Raw genomic sequence first — 20,153 nt, forward strand, 5'->3', positions numbered from 1 at the left:
TCTTTGATGAGTGCATTGCCAGTGAGCAATGCAGGGGGAAATGCTAATTTTTTTTAACCCAGCAAGCTGTCTAATGGCTTCAGAAATTAAAGGATAATTGCACATGAGTGAATTTCTGTTTTTACAAGTCCACTGTTGCCATTTGGAAAGTATTTGCATTTTTCTAAAAACACACACACACACACACACACACACACACACCACTTCATGTCAAGTTGTTAATTCTTTGTTATTGTTTTCGTCTGGAAAAAAGAGACAAGTTTCGCTCTTTTTAGCCTTGAGCACATTTATTTGGAAACTAGTTTGGGGGATTTCAAGAACTGTACTTTCCTATAAGGACAAGTTCACCTGCGTGTCCCCAGCAAAGAGCTGTAGCTCAGCAGTTGAGCTTCTGTCTCACAATCAGAAGGTCCCAGGTTTAATCCCCAGGTGAGAGAGCCGTACCTGAAACCCTGGAGAGCAACTGCCAGTGTAGTCTGTGCTGAATTAGATGGGCCAATGGGCTCACTCACTTTAAGGCAGCTTCCTATGTTCCTATGATTTTTCAACCCTTCATTAGTCAGTAGAGATGGGTGAATCTGTCAGTTTGGTTTCTCTGTGTGCCTCATGTTTCCAATCTTCAATTCTCCACATTTCCACTTCATTTGCATTTATTAAAGTATGCATAAGAGTTAACCAGTATTTTATTGCAAATTTCTCCTACGTATACATTTTTTGTATGCAATTTGATCTAATAAACAGATTCTTGTGATGTATTTTTCACCAATAGCTGGTTTCATGCACACATTACACCAGTATATGCATTTCTGTACATACTGTTTTACTAGAGAATGTTGTTTGGAAACAACCATCTTCCTTCTAAATCTCCAATCAGGCATAAGGAGAGTAGTATTTCTCTGTCTCCCTGCCTTCTTCTTGAGTGCTGGATGTTTGTTTGCTAAGGAGTTGAGGGGGTTTGCTTGGATTCGAGCTACTTTTCTCCTTTGCTGAAATAAAATTAATGCACAGCACACAACCTAGATCCCCCTCCGCTGTGCTGATTGGATCCCCATGCCAATTAAATATTTCACACCGATTAAAGGAAGCTGAAAGCACTCAGCTGGTAATTCAGCATATACATGACTTCTACAAGAACCGACTTTTGGGTTTAAGTCAAACACCCCAGTTTCTGGCAGTTTGGATTAGAAGGCGTCATCTGCATTAAAATCCTTCAGCCCTGTTGCCGTAAAGCCTAATTAGCAGAGGCACACATAAGGGGAGGGAAAATGAATACATTGCATTGCAAATGTAACCCTAAGAAGTATCTTCTGAAAACAAAAATCATCAAGAACAAAAATCACTATTTTAGTTCTTTCTTTAATTAGGATCTCCTCCAGGACCGTTCTGGGGCAAAGCTTTTTCTAAGATGCCTTATCCTCACCCTGCCATCATCTAGTCTTGCCAGCTGAAGGCAGAGAGAGAGAGAGAGAGAGAGAGAGAGAGAGAGTCCCCCACTTTGTTTCGGTAGGGCTTTCTGAGTAAACAACATGCGTAGGATCAGGTCCAGTAACTTTTATTTCTGTTTTTCACTTGATATCTGCCAAGGTTTCTCTTTTCTCAGTAAACTGGAGGTGAAATATGTATTAATATTCATGCTGTTACCTTCTTTGGTCCACTCCATATCCTTTGGTATTGCAGCCTATAATGCAATTTAGTGGTAGGAGTGTGGGGCTTGGTGGAATTTCTCTCTAACAGTGCAGTCCTAATGTGTTTGAAAAGGCTTAAGTACCCCTTGCTTTGTAGAACACTGAGCCAAGAGGGTGGCTTCCTCCTTCATCTACGCTAGTGCGCTGAAGTGGGCTCTCTGGAACCCTTGTTAAAATTGCACCATCACATTTAACAGAAGGTTCAGTTAATTCTGTGCCTCTGATAGTGCCTATTGTCAGTTTACAACATGCTCTTTCTCCCTTACTGTCCCTTCTCCTGATCCCTTGCAACCCTTCCCGTTTTTACCCACTTCAGAGCAAATAAATGCCTTTGCCTCCTGCTTTTTTTAATACCAGCATTTAAAAACAAAACATACATTGTTTCATTGGGCCAAACTTCCACCTCTTTGAAGCAGAAGCAGGGCATGAAAGCACAAGCCATATCCTGCTCTTTGTGCCCAGCTTTGTGTCCAGAAGTGCTTCTGAACATGGAGAATCCTATTAGCTATTTTTGATAACAGCAGCTCATACATACACCATTCATAATTGGTCAAAATGTCTCTTAAAGTTATTTAAACTAGTGGTCATCACTGTATCTTCTGGCACTGAGTTCCATAGAGACCAATCTCTGTCTCATACCACAATTAAATACCAAAATGGGCCTATTCTGGAACAGACCAGGATAGTTTCCGTTTGAAAGTATACATCTGTTTCTGTTTGTGGGTGTTTTTGAGAGATACACCCATGGAGTGAAAGAAGGAAATATGACTGATTCACGGGCCCTTCCCCATGCTTCCAGTCTTGTGTGAAGGGGAAAGCGCCATGTTGACTACTCCTGTCTGACTATGGAGAAGTGAGGCTTCTAAACCCTATTGGCAAAGAGGCCACTCTTGTCTGGTTTAAGAAAAAATGGAAAAACTTTTTTTTAGATTTATTTTCTCAAAGCCTGAGAAAAATATGCTGGAAGGGAGAGGGGACTTTTGGGATACTGTAAGAAATGGCTCTCAGTGGGAAAATACTGGAGGAACTGAATAGGACTTTTTATCTCCTGGGAAAGCTTCATGACCAAAGTGGTATCTTAGCAACAACGACAACAGCATTGAACAATACTGTCAACAATCTTATGGGAACAGGAACTGAATTGATACAAGTTTTTGTTTCCGAACCAGAAGTTTTGGAAGGTGAAATAGAGGCTGCTACAGCTGAGGAAATGAACTTTGAAAAATCCCAAGAGACACATGAGGACTTGTTGGAAATTGAAGGAGAAGCCACAAGGTTGCAGAAGATCAAGGTTGACCAGAGGCCTGGCAGGATAAATTTATCGAAGATGGAAATTGGAGCTTTAGGGCCATATAGATCCAAAAGATTTAAGAAACAGAATTTGAGCTCCACTTCTAAATACAGAGGCCTGCTGGCAAGAAAAAAGAATACTATGGTGATAAGGCTTCCTCGAGAGTTGGTGCTGAAAATAAAGGACTGTCAAGAAGACCGGCAGAGAGAGACTAAGAGAGGGCTAAATGCCTCAGGCGTTTGGGACACAGGCTAGAATAGCTGTACTGACATTGGTTTTAGAGATCACAACCGGGAAAGGGAGGGGGGGGGACTTGGGAATCCAAAGGGTGTTTAAATATAATCTGTTCAGATCTTATACATATGTTTATTCTGTGTAACCTTTATGGAAGGTGGGAAAATCGTGGAAGGGAGATTTGGGTCGACTTTAGGAATAAGGTTTAAAATTAATTTAAAAGTGGTTTTTCTTTCTAGATTAAATAGATACAAGATTTTAAATAAGTATTTGTTGAATGGATAAAAATGAAGTTATAATACAGAAGGGGGAGGTGTGAGGAGGTCGGGGAAATAAGGTTCAAGAAAGAAAGGATTGAAATTATACTTGTTTGTTTGTTTGTGTACGTTTGTATGTTGATTTGTGTTTATGTGTTTAAAACCTCAATAAATATTATATTTTAAAAAAAAAAAAATATGCTGGAAGGGGTGCTAAGGATCATTTAGTCCAGTCCCCTGGAATGCATGACAGGTATCCACCCAAGTATGCTTAAAAACCTCCAAGGAAGGAGAGTCCACAACCTCTCACGGGATTCTGCTGCACTGCCAAACAGCTCTTACTGTCAAAAAGTTCTTTATGATGTTTAGTTGGAATCTAGTTTAGGTCACAATAAATGGATTATTATACATGTGGCTTAGCACATGGCTATGGTGCCAACCTAGCAGTTCGAAAGCACACAAGTGCAAGTACTGTAGGTAAATAGGCACCACTGCGGCGGGAAGGTAAATAGCGTTTCCGTGCGCTCTGGTTTCTGTCACGGTGTACCATTGTGCCAGAAGGCTCATGATCCAGAAAGCTGTCTGTGGATGAACGCTGGCTCCCTCAGCCTGAAAGCGAGATGAGCACTGCACCCCATAGTCGCCTTTGACTGAATTTAACTATCCAGGGGTCCTTTAGCTTTTTTATGATTTTATTGAGAAATTATAGAGGAATCATTTTTAAATTAACAAAGCTAGTTGTCAATGTATATAAAGAAGATTATAAGGAGAAAAGGGAAGGCAACAAATTACTCACGGAAACTTCCATATCAAATCCAAATGTAAATCTAGCTCTTGATAGCATCCATCTGTCTCAAGAAACATTGGAGTGCACTTCCAGGGGTGAATCCAAACCGCTACATTGGTTACCTCCCTGGGGCACAAGCCTGGGCAATATGTATGGAGGTCCTAGACTGCCTCTTCTGAGCCTCACTATTGAGGTCCAAAGGAAATCAGAGCAATATGTTTGGCACCAGCTTGGTTGCAGGAATTTCCACAGGGAGGCATACAAGGATTTGTGTAGGGTGAATGTATATTTTTTCTTCTCCTGAAGATATCCCATGAGGCAACAGAGGTTCAGGGTCAGAGTTCCTAGATGGACTGCCTTCCCAGGTTGACAAGCCCCATCTGCCCCTCACTTCCCTCTACAACCACCTTCTTGACCATTGGACCCACTATTGGTCTTGTCCACTCAATCCACTGGAGCCTATCTTTGCAAGCAGGGTAAGCCCCTAACTCAGTGAGGGTTTGAGACTCATCAGCTCCCTCCCCTTGGTTTAGCTGCCCAGTAGAAACCGTTTCCCAGGGTGTGGCCTCTGTCACATGCTGACAGCTTCTAGGAGTCACAGGTGAGAGCTGAGTGCAGGGATGGGACCAAAGGCAGACAAACTACCCCAGAAAGAATACAATGTGTCCCCCACCATAAGTATTACCCCTCCCCTAACATCCCATACACCCCAATTAACTCATTTTATCTGTTTTGAGTAGAGTCTTAGGTTTCAATTTGTGGTCAAAGTTCCTTATAGAAAAGATTGTCCATGAGAGCTTTAGTCCCTTGTAGAGAATCTTTGGCCATTTGATTCACATAGGTCCAAAGAAGACAAAGGGAGTGAGATGGGGCTTCACATACCAAAGGAAAAACCTGCCTCCTTTTGTAGATAGTGGAGTAAACCAATGGCGAAAATACTCAATATCAGGTGAAAATGGTCCAGGCAGTCAATCAGAACTTTACTTGCAGGATGGTCCCACCTTTCCAATGGATTTGAACTTCCATTACAAAACAGCAACTCAGTTCAGAACATTGGGCTACCATAAAAAATGGGTTAAACTGGGTAAGAGGATTATTGCTGTCACACCAGGGTTCTCAGTGGGGGTCTAGATGTTCTAGCCGACACTGTTGTTCTGATCAGAATTTAGGGATTCATCACAGGTTGTAGTTGCAGAAATAGAACGTACTTGAATGTATAATGGTCATGTGGAGTTCCAATTTATACCAAACTGCTTTCATGTGGTCACCAGGTGCATGAAAGTTCTGAGGATGAGGTGTGCACTCTCACGTACATGCTGCAATATCGTTTTTCCATAAAGAGGACCACTGGCCTACAAACAATGAATACATGTTGTGTACATGAATATATAATGACCATGTGGTTTTATATATGGGTAAATATTTGCCTGGCTCATAGAAGAATGAAGCTTGGGGGGAAAGGTCACACAATAGCTGTCAAAGTCACTATTCATCTAAGTTCCAAACGCTGTAATTTTTTGAAAAGCAGGACTGAGAATACGTTTGTGGTTCATTTCCGTTGAAGGACAAAGATTGTTAAAATGTGTTTACTGTGAGTGGAGGGTAAATTAACAAAGGTCAAGACCCAGCCTGGTTGAAGAAATAACTATTTAGCTCTCTCAAAATGCTGAATTAATTTGAATGCTTCCATTCAAACATGATTGCTATTCATTTGTGAACCTATCAAACTCTCCGAGTTTCACAGAATATTTTTCTCTAGACTAGAGTGTTATGCTCTGCAGAAATATATAAATGAAAAGGAATAGATGTTGCTGTGAAAAGGAATCGAAGGATTTTTATTTCTATTTTATTGCCTCAAAACCTTAGTGTCAGGGGAATATTGTTCTGGAAGGATTAATAGAACCAAGTGCATGTCCAGAGCATGTTGGAGTTGTAATATGGACAGTGATGGACAGTGAATTCTAAATCTCACTTAAACAGATTACTTCTCTCCACCCCCATCCCTGAGCCAGGAAGGGATGTTGACAGCCTCACATCAATTTAAAGTCACCACCACAGGGAAGAAAACGAGTGTCAGAAAATAAAGTATTTACAGTGTGATCACACCCTTATTCAATGATTCCTATATAGACATGTGTGCACCGGTATCTGCATAATATGATTCTGCTCAAATGAAGCTGTTTAGGAAGGATGACGATGTTGGAGTATAAAACAAATGAGGCTGGATCTCTTTCAAAACATGAGATAAACATAAGTTCAAGCATGGGAAGGAAAATGCTGAGGGAAACTAGAGCATCAAAATATAACTAACTCTCCCAAAATGTGGATATAGAACAGTATCAGAGAGCTGTTGGTAAAAACAAGTACTTGCAAATGATAATACAGGTTTGTTAATGTAAGTAATAAATCTGATACAAATTCCATCCTTGCTGTACCACAGTCTAGGACTCAGAGGACCCAACTAACAAGGCAATCCTAACAATATATTCTCAGAAGTCCTACTAAACTCAATGGGGCTTACTCCTCAGTAAGTGGAGTTAGGACTATATCCTAAGTCATAGAGTAGGCCAATTTAAATAAATGGTTTTAAGTTACTTCAGGCCATTGATATCAAATTATCTACTCTGAGTATGACTGACATTGGACAGCACCCAAAGTCTTTTACAAATAAATTCTTTTCTTGTTGTCAAGAAGTCTAGTATCTCTTTTTGTTGTGTTTTTCCAGCCACAAAAAGCAGTGCTATAGATTACAACTATTTATGACCTGCAGGGACTGGCCTGATTGAGACATATTTTTCTTAGTTTATTAAGCTATGGTATGTATGATCTTTGCATTGCCCCATACTTCCTCTCTTCTCAGCATGCTGTAAGGCACTTCCTGCATAATTAATCGTTATTTCCCATCACATGTGAATCAGAAAACAATGGATAGCAGGTTCAGAACAAACCAGCATCTTACATCAGCTTCAAACCATGGTTTATTAGGCCAAAATAATTAAATATGTGTCTATACCTCAACATGTGAAATTTGTATTCTCCATTTATGCAAAATACAGCTTATATATCCAGAGAGCTATGCAGACCCCTGTGTACAATCAAACTGTGGAGGTCAGAGTGGAGACCAACAGGCGCAATTTCCCTTTGTCTCTTTGCAAAACTCTTTTGAGCTTATTGGATGATTTTTTGAGCCTTTTTTGAGATGCCACCTAAATGCAAGGCATCGTCACCTTCCTCAGGTACTGACAAACCCAAGAAGCAATGAGTAGTGCTCACACAGGAGGAGAAACTGGAAGTGCTGGATTGCTTACAAGAAGGTGTGATCATGTATGCAGAGCCAGTGTGGTGTAGTGGTTAAGAGAGGTGGACTTGTGATCTGGTGAAGCGGGTTTGATTCCCTGCTCCTCCACATGCAGTTGCTGGGTAACCTTGGGCTAGTCACACTTCTCTGAAGTCTCTCAGCCCCATTCACCTCACACAGTGTTTGTTGTGGGGGAGGAAGGGAAAGGAGAATGTTAGCCGCTTTGAGACTCCTTCGGGTAGTGATAAAGCGGGATATCAAATCCAAACTCTTCTTCTTCTTCTTCTTAGCATGTAAATATGGTAGGAATGAGTCCAGCAACCATGCCATCAAGATACCCGAGAAAGAAATCCAGGCAGCAGTGGTAGAGAGTGCACCTACAACTGCCAAGGTCACCAGCTACATGTGGAACAAAGTTCTGGTGAAGACAGAGAAGGTGCTGACCCTGTGGCTAGAGGACATGAACTGCCAGCATGTCCCCACTGATGGCAACACCTTGCGAAGAAGGTTCTCCATCTGTATGCACACTTCAAGTCTGCTACTGAAGGGGGGGAGTGGGCCGTGAAGGAGTTCTAAGCCAGCTCTGGTTGGTTGAACTGCTTCAATGATTGCTTCAACCTAAAGAAGCTCCACATCACTGGCGAAGCTGCACCTGCAGACACAGAGGCTGCGGAAGCAGACCCCAGGGAGCTGAAGAGGCTGCTGCAAGAGGGCTATTTTCCAGAGTGGGTCTTCAACGCAGACAGAATGGGCGTGTTGTGGAAGAAGATGACTGAGGCACTTACATTGCGAAAGCAGAGAAGGCAGCCCCCGAATTTAAAGTTGCGAAGGATCAGGTGACTGTGCTGCTCTGTGGCAATGCGGCTGGGCACCTGATCAAGCCAGGCATGCTGTCCAAAAACCACTGAGCCCTCAAAGGCAAGAACAAGAACCTGCTGCCTGTCTACAGACAGTCCAGCAAGAAGTCCTGGGTGATTGCTGAAAGCTTTCTGGACTGGGTCCACAACACTTCAGCCGGGAGGTGAAATGTTACCTGCTAGAGAAGCGGCTGGAGTTCAAAGTGCTGCTGGTGGATAATGCTCCTAGTCACCCACAGGGACCGTAATTTCCACATAAAGATGTCACAGTTGCTCCCCCCCCCATACGTCTTCACTCATCCAGCAAGGGTAGCGCTGTGGTCTAAACCACCAAGCCTCTTGGGCTTGCTGATCGGAAGGTCGGCAGTATGAATCTGCATGACGGGGTGAGCTCCCGTTGCTCTGTCCCTGATCCTGCCAACCTAGCAGTTCGAAAGCACACCAGTGCAAGTAGATAAATAGGTGCCGCTGCAGCAGGAAGGTAAACAGTGTTTCCATGTGCTCTGGCTTCCATCACGGCCTCCTGTTGTGCCAGAAGTTGTTTCGTCATGTTGGCCACATGACCTGTCTGTCATTATCAGACTCACCTTTGCCTTGCAGATCAATGCCATGGATGCTAAGCCACATCTCAACCTTCTGGCATTCTGGAACCATGCTGGCCTGATTGCAGGCTGGAATGGGCCCTGCTTCCTTCAGAACAGTAGATTTTCCTACAGGATTACATTTCTTTAGAGCCAGTCACAACAATTATCCTTCTGTACTTCGGTCATCAGAACCTCATTTGCGTAAACAGGGTATACAGTTCAGTGTGGACAGTAGGTGAGGTTGACAATTGAGTAAGAGGCTATGTATTGCGTTTCCTCACTCCAAACAGATTTTCTATAAATGTACTACAAATTTTCTTTTTCCTAATTTCACCATCTTGAGGCACTATTCATGGAACCAGCCTTCTTTGATCCAATCTCACAACTTCCCAAAAGCCTGTCCATTGTTTAATAGCTGTGCAATATGGATATTTAACAAGCTGGGTCCTGATTATTCCCTGCTGAGGTTTCTTTTTAGCTTGCTTTTCTTCTTCAAGTTGCCAAACCACCATTACTACTAGCAGAGACCTCTGAGATAGAGAGTGCCTTTTGCTTTTTGAAAGTACGTAAGCAGTAGCAAAGCTATTCGGCTGGAGAGGCATATATTGGCTCTGCTTTGTATAGTTTTAGATTTATGAACAGGACTCAGCCATGTAGAATACTGGAAATCACAAACAAGCAGCTGCTTTTCCAGCACATTGAAGTGTGTTTGCATGTGACTGGCATACATATTTCAAACTCCAGTTTGCCTGTGGCATCCTGCCGTGAAAATGAAAGTTGTGTTGCCACTGAAAGGCGCTGCTTCAAAAATGGGTGCATTGTGAGGATTGTTATGCAGTATATGAGAAGCAGGGAGCTGCTTCCCAGCATTTATAGAATGTTTTTGATTGGCTCTTCTTTTATGACATTATGTTTTCAACTACAATGCCCAAAGCAAGCTTAAGAGATCCTTATTACTCATTGTTCCAAGAAGAGTCAGAGAACATGTTCTGCTGACTGATTCCCAAAATGGAGATTTTCTCGCTTTTAAAAGGAGGATATTCTTTTTAATTAAATTTGGCAGAAATATAACATGGCAGATGTAGCTTTTGTTTGAGGATTTTTTCCACCTCTCATATCATAATCTTTGTTGTTTCTGCCAACACCCCTTTATCAGGCTCTCCATAGGGTATGAAGTCAAAAAGAAAGAAGTTCATTAAAGAGGAAAACCAAACTGTTTCTCCTGGCAGGAGAATCTAATTAAGAAAGATGTTCCGCTATGTTTGATCAATGCATTTTTTCATGGAACCTTTCAAGTCAGGCACTGTGGTGGCCTCAGGACTCTCATGTTCCAGTAGGTTTGCCAGCAGTCAGGGTTTGACCCAAAGTTTCAGGATTTCAGTCTTTTTAAAAAGGTTTCCCAGTGGTATCGTCAGGAGCACATCTAGATTGCAGGCCTCCCTGATCTCCCCCACAAAAATATCCCTTACCCCCCATGCCCATAATGAGTCACCACACACCTGCTTTCCTTTCTCTTAAAGTTACCTGACAGGGAGGTCTCCACTAGTAGAAAATGCATACAAAACCCCCACCACAACAGATTAAAAAGAATGGCAAAAACACCAGTTGGCGCTCATGCAACGCCCTGTGTGGAAGCATCAAACAGTAGCAGCAATCTATGGTAGGACATTATGAGCCATGGTTGGCATTGTTTGTTTTGTGCCTAGAACACTGTTCAGGAATGTTATGGAGGTTTCACCGTGAAACCTTCCTGTTGTTGCTGCTGTCATTGCCACTGCCACCAGGAAAGTTTGAATGGAAAAGCGAAGGAGGTGACTGTGTAGACATGGTGGGATGGAATGGCCTGTTGTATGCCTGGGCCAAGTCCAGCATTCAGAGATGGGTTTGGGTTCCACTTATAATGAACTCAGCTCAGGGGTCCAGAATTGGAAAGGACACATCTGAATCACCCCCGTTTTGAACTTCAACCACCAATACTAGTTTCTTTTTGTTTGTTCATTGGTTTTTATGTTGAAGACTACTAAAAATGCAAATGCTCTTCCTACAGTCATTCAGCCCAAGAACTCTGCTGCTCTTTCATAAATTTCCATAATGATCTAAAATATAGTGTTAAAAGTAAGTGCCTCATAAGTTTATTTATCTGTTTAGGCTATAGAACTAAGATTCCTTGCATGTATATTGTTAGAAAAACACTCTTCTCCTTTGACTTTTCTTTGGTTTTATGTAGAATAAACATCGTAAACCATGATGTTAAGTAGAGCAGACCATGTACACATTTTGGTTTCTTGGTTTCATGGATTTGTGGATCAAGTTGTGCAATAAGCATTTGAGTCTAGTTCTCAATGGGCTATATTAGTTCAGACTACATGTGTGTGCTCACACAATGTAATGCTCACCCACACAAATAAAATTGCTGGCAGGTAAAAAGCTCATCTCTCTGGCATGCTGTTTTTAAAATCTTCAAAAGCAGTCGCAGCTTTCCACTGTGCGAATCCCCACCTCCAGTCTGAAATGGTGTGCAGCCCAGACACAGGTTTACCACACAGAATCACTAATGCCCATTTATGTTGAAAGACATAAATGCTTGAGTTAAGTCTTTATGAATAAAGGTCCCAGATACAGATTAATTGTGACTTTTTCTAAGCACCTCTATTCTGGCTAAACAGTCTTTGAGTCTGTGCTCCTTTCTCTTTGTATGTTCTCCAACATTTCAGAGATGTAAACAGGGAAATTTTTGCATACCAGTTGCATCATTAAAAATTGCTGACCTCTCCACTCCACTCCGTACGCATTTCACATTGTACATTGTGTTTTTTCATTCGTAATTAAAATGTCTACCCCGCACAAGTTTACAGGGGCGCCGACTTATAAAAAATCTTGGGGGGGCCCATACCGGGGTCCTGCCCCGGGAAGTTTTCTAAGAGCCGCTCCCGGCCCGTTGCTGCTGCTGCCGCCCGCCTCGTGGCCCCCTCGCCAGCTGAGGGAGGGAGAGAGACCGAGAAGGAGAGAGATGCGTGGTGGGCAAGGCAAGTGCCGGCCGCCCCCTCCCCTCCCTTCCCTGCTCGCTCGCTCGCCCTCCTCACCCCAGCTCTTGGCCGTTCGCCCCAGGAACTCGCCGCTGTTGGGGTTGTAGATGAACCTCCGCCACTCGGCCATAGACTGGCTGAAGGGCTTCTTCTCCTCCTTGGCCATAGCGAGAGAGAGAGAGAGAGAGAGAGAGAGAGAGGCTGGAAAGAGAGAGGGAGCTCGGCGGTTCGCGGGCGGCGGTTTTTCCCCTGCCGAAACAACAGCGGCTCCTCAGAACCGCTAAGTAACTCTCCCTCAGGCGCCCTTTCCTTTTTCCTTTCCGGAAAAGGAAAGAGGGGCTGAGCCAGTCGCACGCACCGAGCAAAACTACTCGCACCGCCTCTTTTACTACCGTAATAATTATTTGTTTTAACTCATTACTGAATGTATTTTAAAAGGTAACTATCGTCAAACAAGGAAAATAAAAAATACCAACATAATTTTGTGATTTTACAAAGCATAATATAACTAATAATTTTCTTAAATTATTAGGGGGGCAGAGCCCCCCCAAATGAATTTTTGAGGGGGCTCGGGCCCCCTCAGGCCCCATGGAGTCGGCGCCTATGCAAGTTTATGAGGGAAGGTGAGTTAAACTGAGTGTTTCGAATGCTTAATTCCAACGTGGATCTGACAGTACACTAGAGAATTGTTTCATCTCAAACATATACAGCAGCATTTGCTGAATCCATAGGCTGTGCCCTGACAAAATGGTTCCTGCAGAATTTGATTTGCTCATCATATCCACACATCATGCATTTTTAAAGGTTCCTCATTAGCAGATCTTACTTGTAAGTCAGTTACAGTACATGATTTGGGATCAATTATAAACAGCTCTAATGTTACTTTCATGAGTTACTGTTCCAAGAGCTTTTCTACCCTGAAAGGCAGCATAAATATAAATATCTCCCCCTTTTTTACTAAATATATTGAAAGAAATAAACAAAGGAATGAACTATCACTCTAAAACTGAAATATGATGGCAGTAGCATGAACATGTAGTGTCCTGTCTACCTAACATGGTCGTTATGAGGATAATATGGGGATGGGTACCATGTATATCTCCCCTCCCCACCTACTTTGGGAGAGTATGATAGGAAACGTATGAAATAATATCCACACAAGAAGTCTCTAAGCATCAGAGTAACAATATTTGTCTACTTATAAATGTGCAAGTTACATAATTTCAAATTTCTGTAGTGGCCCCCCCCCCAATGTACAGTACAGTGGACGCTCGGGTTGCGAACGTGATCTGTGTGGGAGGCACATTCGCAACCCACAGTGCTGCGTCTGCACATGCGAGTCAGCGCTTCTGCGCATGAGCAAAGTGCGATCGCCAAAACCCGGAAGTAACCCGTTCTGGTACTTCTGGGTTTTGGCATGTCTGTAACCCCCCAAAAAGCACAACCTGAAGCATCTGTAACCCGAGGTATGACTGTGCACTGGGATTTGTTTAAGGGAAAATATTCAAACTTTTTTTTTTTTTTTTTTTTAGCAGAACAAAATTCTTATAGCTGCTATACTTTCACAGTACAAAAATATTTAACTTTTTACTGTTCAGTTTTGTGTGCTATACTGTAATAAGCAAGTTTAAAGGGGTTGTAAAACTGTAACTTCTACAGGTGGAAGAAAGAAAGCCCACTAGTCAGAGCTGCACTAGATGACAAAATTAAGAAAACACAGACAAAGGGTCACAGACATTTTGGGAAGGAGGTGTGAAGGATCTACATCAGGAACAAGGGGCAGGGGAGGAATAAAATACCTATTGGCCCCGCGGATCCTGCCGCCTGAGGCCCTGGGCTCAAGGCTGTGGTCAAAAGAAGTCTAAAGGGAAGGGACTGAAGACCTGCAAGAGAGAATTCAAAAAGATCGCATGCTCCAAGCAGCAGAAATCCTTGCCAAAGAACTGGGGTGGGTAGAGGATATATGCGCTTTTTAACTTCTAAAAGCCCGTTATCCTGGAGCGCACACTGGAGTTATCCTGGAGTGCTCTATCCCATGCACACTTATTTGGGAGTAAGTCCCACAAAACTTAGTACGACCAAGAGGCAAATGTGAAAGGGCCGGCCTTGCGGGGCGCGCAATCCTGGGGAAGTTCTCTCGCGCAAGTCTCAGGCCAACGAGCCGGAGCTGCACCGGAGCGCCCAGGCTCGGCTCCCGCGGATTTCCAAGGGGCATGCGCAGCCGTGGCTTCTGGTTGGCTGGCTTCGGTCGGGGGCAGCAGTGGCGGAGGGCGACGGGCTGGTTTTGCTCGAGTCCCGGCGCCCCCCCCCCCCAATGTGGGCTGCTCAGTGGAGGAGGCAGGGTCTGGCTCGAGAAACAATTCAGGCGCGGGCGAGCCGAGTCCAGTGATCCCAAGATGCTCCCTCGCTTCAGAGTGTGTGTGCGAGGGAGGGAGAGAGAGAGAGCCTGATGCCCTGAATTAAGCCCGACGGGGCTCGCCAGCGCCCTCCGCTCCCCGACAGACGGGCCGCGCTGCCCCGCTCTGCTCGGCGGAAAAGGCAAGGCGGAGTTGGCCGCCCCAAAAGGAAGCCGCAGCCCCGACGGGGAGGAAACAGCCGCCTGCAGCGCCGGGGGTCGCCGGCAGCAGAAGCCCCCGCGGAGCCGAAGGCAGCGCCGCCGCCGCCGGGCTGCTCGGCGGGGAGGGCGCAGTGGCGTAGCCTGGGGGGTGCAGGGGGGGCCGGCCACACCGGGCGCAACATCTGGGGGTTAGGGTTAGGGGGCGCAAATCCACGGGTTAGGGGGCGCAAATGACTTGCCTTGCCCCGGGTGCTGACAACCCACGCTACGCCCCTGGGAGGGCGGCTTCCCTGGGCGGAGCGGGGCGGGGAGAGGCGCTTTGCAAGGCGGGAAGCCTGAGCGCGTGTCGCCTTCTTCTCTTCCCTTGCAGAAGCTGCCCGTGCGGAGCTGCTCGGCCGCGGGGCTGGTGGGCAGCAGCGCAGCAGGGAAGGGCGGCGCCAGCAGCAGCAGCAGCACCAAACAGCCGGCGGGGCCGGCGCTCCTCCAAGCGGGAGGCGGCGGCGGCGGCGGCCCCAGCTCCGGCCCTCCGAGCGTGGCGCGCTCCGTGCTGCCGTCCAAGGGTCCCGTGGCCATGGTGACCGCGCACCTGAACGGCGGCCTGGGCTGCGGCGCCGAGCAGAGCGCGCCCATCAACCTGCAGACCAAAGGGGGCTGCAGCGCCCGCCAGAGCCAGGTGAGCGGGGGGGGGGGCGGGAGGGGGGTGCTGGGCCAGGGATGCAAGGGGAGCCCGAAAAGCTCCAGATAAACGCACACCTGTGTCTACTTCGGAAACCCACCTTGCTCGATAGTCCTGGAACTGGGAAACTTTGCTCGCCGCCTGGAAGATCGTGGCCATCAGTCGCTAATCGATTTATGATGATTCCAGCAATCAAAATAACTCAGGTGTGGAAGTAAGGAGGTAGAGATGCTGGAGTAATTGGCCGGGGGTGGCCGCTCAGGTCCGCATTAAAAGGCTCCGGCACTCTGGGTCTCTGGCCATACTCTGAATATGGCCATGCAGTCTAGTGAATCGCTGGCCAGTCCGACCCACTTTGGTCAAACTCTGAGTCTTCAGCTTTCCAGAGTCTTGGGCAAGACGCCCTTTCAATCCAGCTGCCTGAGATCTAACTGAACTGGAGACCCCTGAGGCTGCAGCTTTGTATGCAAAGTATGTGAGGTCTTGCTTCTTTCCAGCTGCAAAATGAAGCCCAACCTTTCCTTTGGTGAAGTGAAGCTGCGCCTCTTTGATGGTGTATGTGTGTTTCACTGGATGCAAGATTCAGTGACAGCGAGCACATGCAGAGTGCCTTTTGTCTCAGACGTTACAGACACGGGGCTATGTCAAGGGTGAAGAGAATAGAGGAGGAAGAGGCTGGAGCAATGAGGGAGCAGGAAGGTTATGGCAAGAAGGAACCTTCAGGCGGACAGGGATGACAATGGGATTTGGATGCTCTAAAGATCAGCAGGGAACAAAAGGTGGGGGCTATACACAGGGATGTCTGGAAACAGGAGAGCCTGCTTGCTTACAGAAAGAAGTAATGTGTAGTCAGTGACTGGGTGGGTTTTCCAGAAAATTGTCCTATGGATAATTTGTATTGAAACATTTTCTGATGCCCTGGAGAGTGATCTAGTTTAGCATGTTTATTTAACTTGCAGTTTAGTAAAGAAAGATGTGAAACTACCAGGCTTGCCAAGCATTTATTTGCACTGGCACCAATTCATTCCTACTAATGAACTTAAGAAATTGACACTCCTCCCACCCCAATATATTGATTATAGAGACCTTTCTAATAATGCTGTTGATTATTCAGAGTTGGGGCTTCTTCTGCTGATTTTATTCATTTTGCTATGTTGTTTTTAATATTTGCTTTATTATAGAGAAGCAATTGATACATTTAAAAATATTGATTTAATTGATTTAAATGTCAGTTTCTGATGGGTTTTCTATCTTTCAGAGGGGAGAATAATGTTCAGTGTAATCAGTTCTGTGTGTAGTGCTGCTTTTGAATAGTCACAGACAACCAGAGGAATGTGATGCAAAGGCCAGATTCCTGAGAATCTAACCTTTTTTGTAACCAAAACAACAACAAAAGTTTCTCGTTCGTTGTGTGCAAGGTTCAAAGCCTGGCAAAATCTCACACAGTGGTTGAATAAGACTTCCGGTGGTTGTGGTGGTGTGGTCTTCTGTGCCTTTCATACTTTCTATATCTCCTCATTACTTGGATAGGCAGTATAAATTACTGTATTTTTTGCACCATAACACTCACTTTTTTCCTCCTAAAAAGTAAGGGGAAATGTCTGTGCGTGTTATGGAGGGACTGCCTACGGGTGGCATGCCTACGGATTTTCCTCCTCTAAAAACTATGTGCGTGTTATGGTTGGGTGCGTGTTATAGAGCGAAAAATACGGTATGCAAAATTAAACATGCAAGTAATTGATATGCATAATGTATACAGTTAAGAGAATTCAGATAATCTTGGCACAGAATTTGGTTCTTCTTTTGGTTCAAGTTGTGTTTTAAAGCACAGAGTACATGCCAACCAGGTTGGAATAAACTTCTGTCTTCTCTGACAATTTCTTTCTTTTGTTCCTGTCTGTTCATAAGACTGAAAAAAGAATATAGTTCAGATCATGTTCTGCAAGACTCCCAGAATCATTTGGGAAAATAACTTTAGGAATATGAAAATCCATTTTGACATCTGGCTAGCTATAGAGGTTTTGCAGTACACATGTTTACATCAGTCGAGCATCAGTGGGCTCTTTTTAAACAAGCCATGCAAGCCAATACTTTTGGCTAGGCATTTGCCTAAAGCCTTCTTTCTAGATTCCTTATTCTGGAAACTCTTGTTGCAGTGTAGTGAAATGACAATTGTATTATCTCAGACAGGGAGTAGTTGACCCCAAAACCTGTGAAATATGCATTGCTATAAGTATAAAAGGTAAAGGACTCCTGACAGTTAAGTCCAGTCGTGAATGACTCTGGCCAAGGGAGCAACGTTTGTCTGCAGACAGTTTTTCCGGGTCATGTATAAACTTAGATGACCAAAATGCAGCACAAAGTGTCTTAATTTGTATCATCACCATCAGTTCTTATTTGTTTGTATCATCTCAGTCAGAAGAGGATTGCAGGTTTTAGAGCAGACATAGGCAAACTCCGGCCCTCCAGATATTTGGGACTACACTTCCCATCATCCCTGGCCTTGTCCTGTTAGCTAGGAATGATGGGAATTGTAGTCCCAAACATCTGGAGGGCTGAAGTTTGCCTATGCCTGTTTTAGGGTGACTGCAGTGACAAGCTGGCCAAAAGCAAAAACAAACAAACAAACATAAAACCTGAGACAAGATGGGTGGTTGACTCCTCAGTTCAAGAAGTGGTCAGAAGTGGCACCACCCTCCATCCTAAATGAGCAAGTGCATAGTTTGGGGTGCTCCTGGGTCCAACAATGTTCTTGTAGGTGCAAGTGACCATCATGGCAAGGAGACCTTTTGCCAACTTCAGTTTGTGTACCAGTTAGGGCTGTTCCTGGGCAAAGAGAGCCTGGCCAGTGATTCTCGCACTGGTAACCCAAAGTTTGGACACTGCAGCAGGAGCAGAGTGTGGTGACATTACCATTGTCAAAGAACAGCACTGCCTGGCTGTGTGCTTAAGCCAGGTTCAGTGTGCTCCTTTTGACTGTCAGGGATTGGTTGGATGCAGAGGACTAGTGGGAGGAACCAGCTGGGGAACCTCTAAGGGCAGAAGGCTCAAAGCCAGGGGGTTGGTGGTGGGACAGTGATGGGTGGTCAGAAGGAGAAGGTGTTGGAAACTGGAGAGGTAACAGGGTTTAGTGAGCAGGGAGAATCTGTGTCAGAGAGAAGTCCAGGATCAGAATCATAAGCTGAAGTAGAAAAGGAGGGAGACCAAGAGGCGGAGTCCAGCTGGTGAGAGGCATGGGTGTCTCCTCGGGCAAATATTTTTTAAATTTTCGCTACACCTTTTAAAATATTGCCTGACTCTGTTTTATGGTGCTTCTTGAGACCGCTTTGTTGTTCTGCTGTTTTAATTTTAAACTGCAGTTTTATGATATTGTTTTACTCTTTTAATTGCTTTTTATTTGATTCAAAAGCCACCCTGAGGTTTTAGTTGTTGTTTTTTAACTGAGCTAGAAATTCAGTACATAAATAAATATGCTTGTGGCATTGAATAAGTAATGAAAAAGAAGAAGAATGGTTTTATTTGCGTTGTGGCATTCTCAGGGCTGCAGCCACACTCACGCAGTTTGCAGTGCTGATTTACACCATGCCGTTTATTATCAATCCTTGAAATTTCAGATTTGCCTAAAGGAGGGTTTTTTGGTTTTTTGCGTGTGTGTGGAAGCAGCACAACCCTGATATTGCCTTAAGCCACAGCTTAAATGTTGGCTGTGGTGGCAGCTCAGCTGTTATATCAAGTTATTTAGATTTTCTTTTTGAATAAACAGAGGCATGAAGTACATATGCAAGCTACACTCCATAATTATGATTCTAGAAATGAAAGAACCACTTCTCTGAGCAAAAGATGCTGGTGCAAGCCCAGTAGGCAAAATATATAGTGTGCCCATGGAATGGTGAGATAAGCATCCTTTATCCCAAGTGCCACATTCCATCATGGAGAACCTGGGTTGGCGGGGGGGGGGGGACGTGCCGGTGGTGAGCAGGGTCAGAGGCAAAAGCTGATGGGGCAATGAATGTGACTCTTACATTAGGTACAGTAGGATACCTTTTGGCCAATATAAAAGCCAGATAGTTCTGCACACACAGCTCTCCACTCAGGCAAGCAAGAGGACACATACTAGCCTGGCAAAAGCTCTCAAGGAGGACATGGAGAAGGGCTAACAGGGGCTGTGGCCCCACGGAGGTGCATGATTTAGGGGGTGAACTTCCTCACTCCTGGTGGGTAGTGTCAGGGAACTGCCATCGGAGAGGCAGGTGATGGAGGGGCTCTCGGAAGCTAGGAGAGACTCAGCAGCGGAGGAAGGTACCAGCAGGGGGAGAGAGGGAGATCAGAGAGAAAGTGAGTCGAAGGGATGGCTCAGGGAGTCTTCCAGCGAGAACAGTGGAGAAGTCTCAGGACCTCCTATAGGTACACCCACTCCTCGCCGGAAACTGTCGCGCAGAGAATCCAGAAGACGCATTTCCGTTAAGGAGATTTTATGCTGGAAAAGATTCCGTAAACGCCCACTGTTGGATTCTGCCAGCGATTAAGGGAGTCATGTTTAAGGGCTCCGCTAAGGACAGAGTTTGAGAACCATGCCCAAAATCTGAGGGACTAAGCTTTTACGCACAAGCAGCTCATCATCCCATCACAGGTAGTTTAGATTTCTATAGAATTATTTGTTTTGTTTAATTTCTATCCCACCCTTCCTCCCTGAACAGTGCCTAGGGTGGCTAACAGCATCATTAAGAACATATCTAAAAACCAATAAAGTAGCAGTATAAAATTCTAAAGGGCTTGAATCTTCCAATCTCTTTCCAAAGGGGTAGGCAACCTAAGGCCGGGGGCCTGGATGCGGCCCAATTGCCTTCTCAATCGGGCCCGCGGACAGTCCGGGAATCAGCGTGTTTTTACATGAGTAAAAT

The 20,153-nt window shown here is 44.9% G+C and overlaps 1 protein-coding gene across 4 annotated transcripts in view; it reads left to right on the forward strand.

The window, feature by feature from the left end:
- The window catches only part of PHF21B (PHD finger protein 21B), a 192,920-nt gene that overhangs the window by 110,901 nt on the left and 61,866 nt on the right, over positions 1-20,153 (forward strand). For 2 of the 4 annotated variants that reach the window (XM_081860962.1, XM_081860963.1), the window contains exon 3: positions 14,947-15,249. The exons of the other annotated variants lie outside the window; for them this stretch is intronic. In XM_081860962.1, coding sequence (XP_081717088.1) covers positions 14,947-15,249 — 303 coding nt within the window. The remainder of the gene's footprint in view (positions 1-14,946; positions 15,250-20,153) is intronic. 4 annotated transcript variants of the gene reach the window in all.

The sequence above is a fragment of the Podarcis erhardii genome (genome assembly GCF_964252035.2).
Source record: "Podarcis erhardii genome assembly, chromosome: 5".
In the NCBI taxonomy this organism is placed as follows: domain Eukaryota; kingdom Metazoa; phylum Chordata; class Lepidosauria; order Squamata; family Lacertidae; genus Podarcis; species Podarcis erhardii.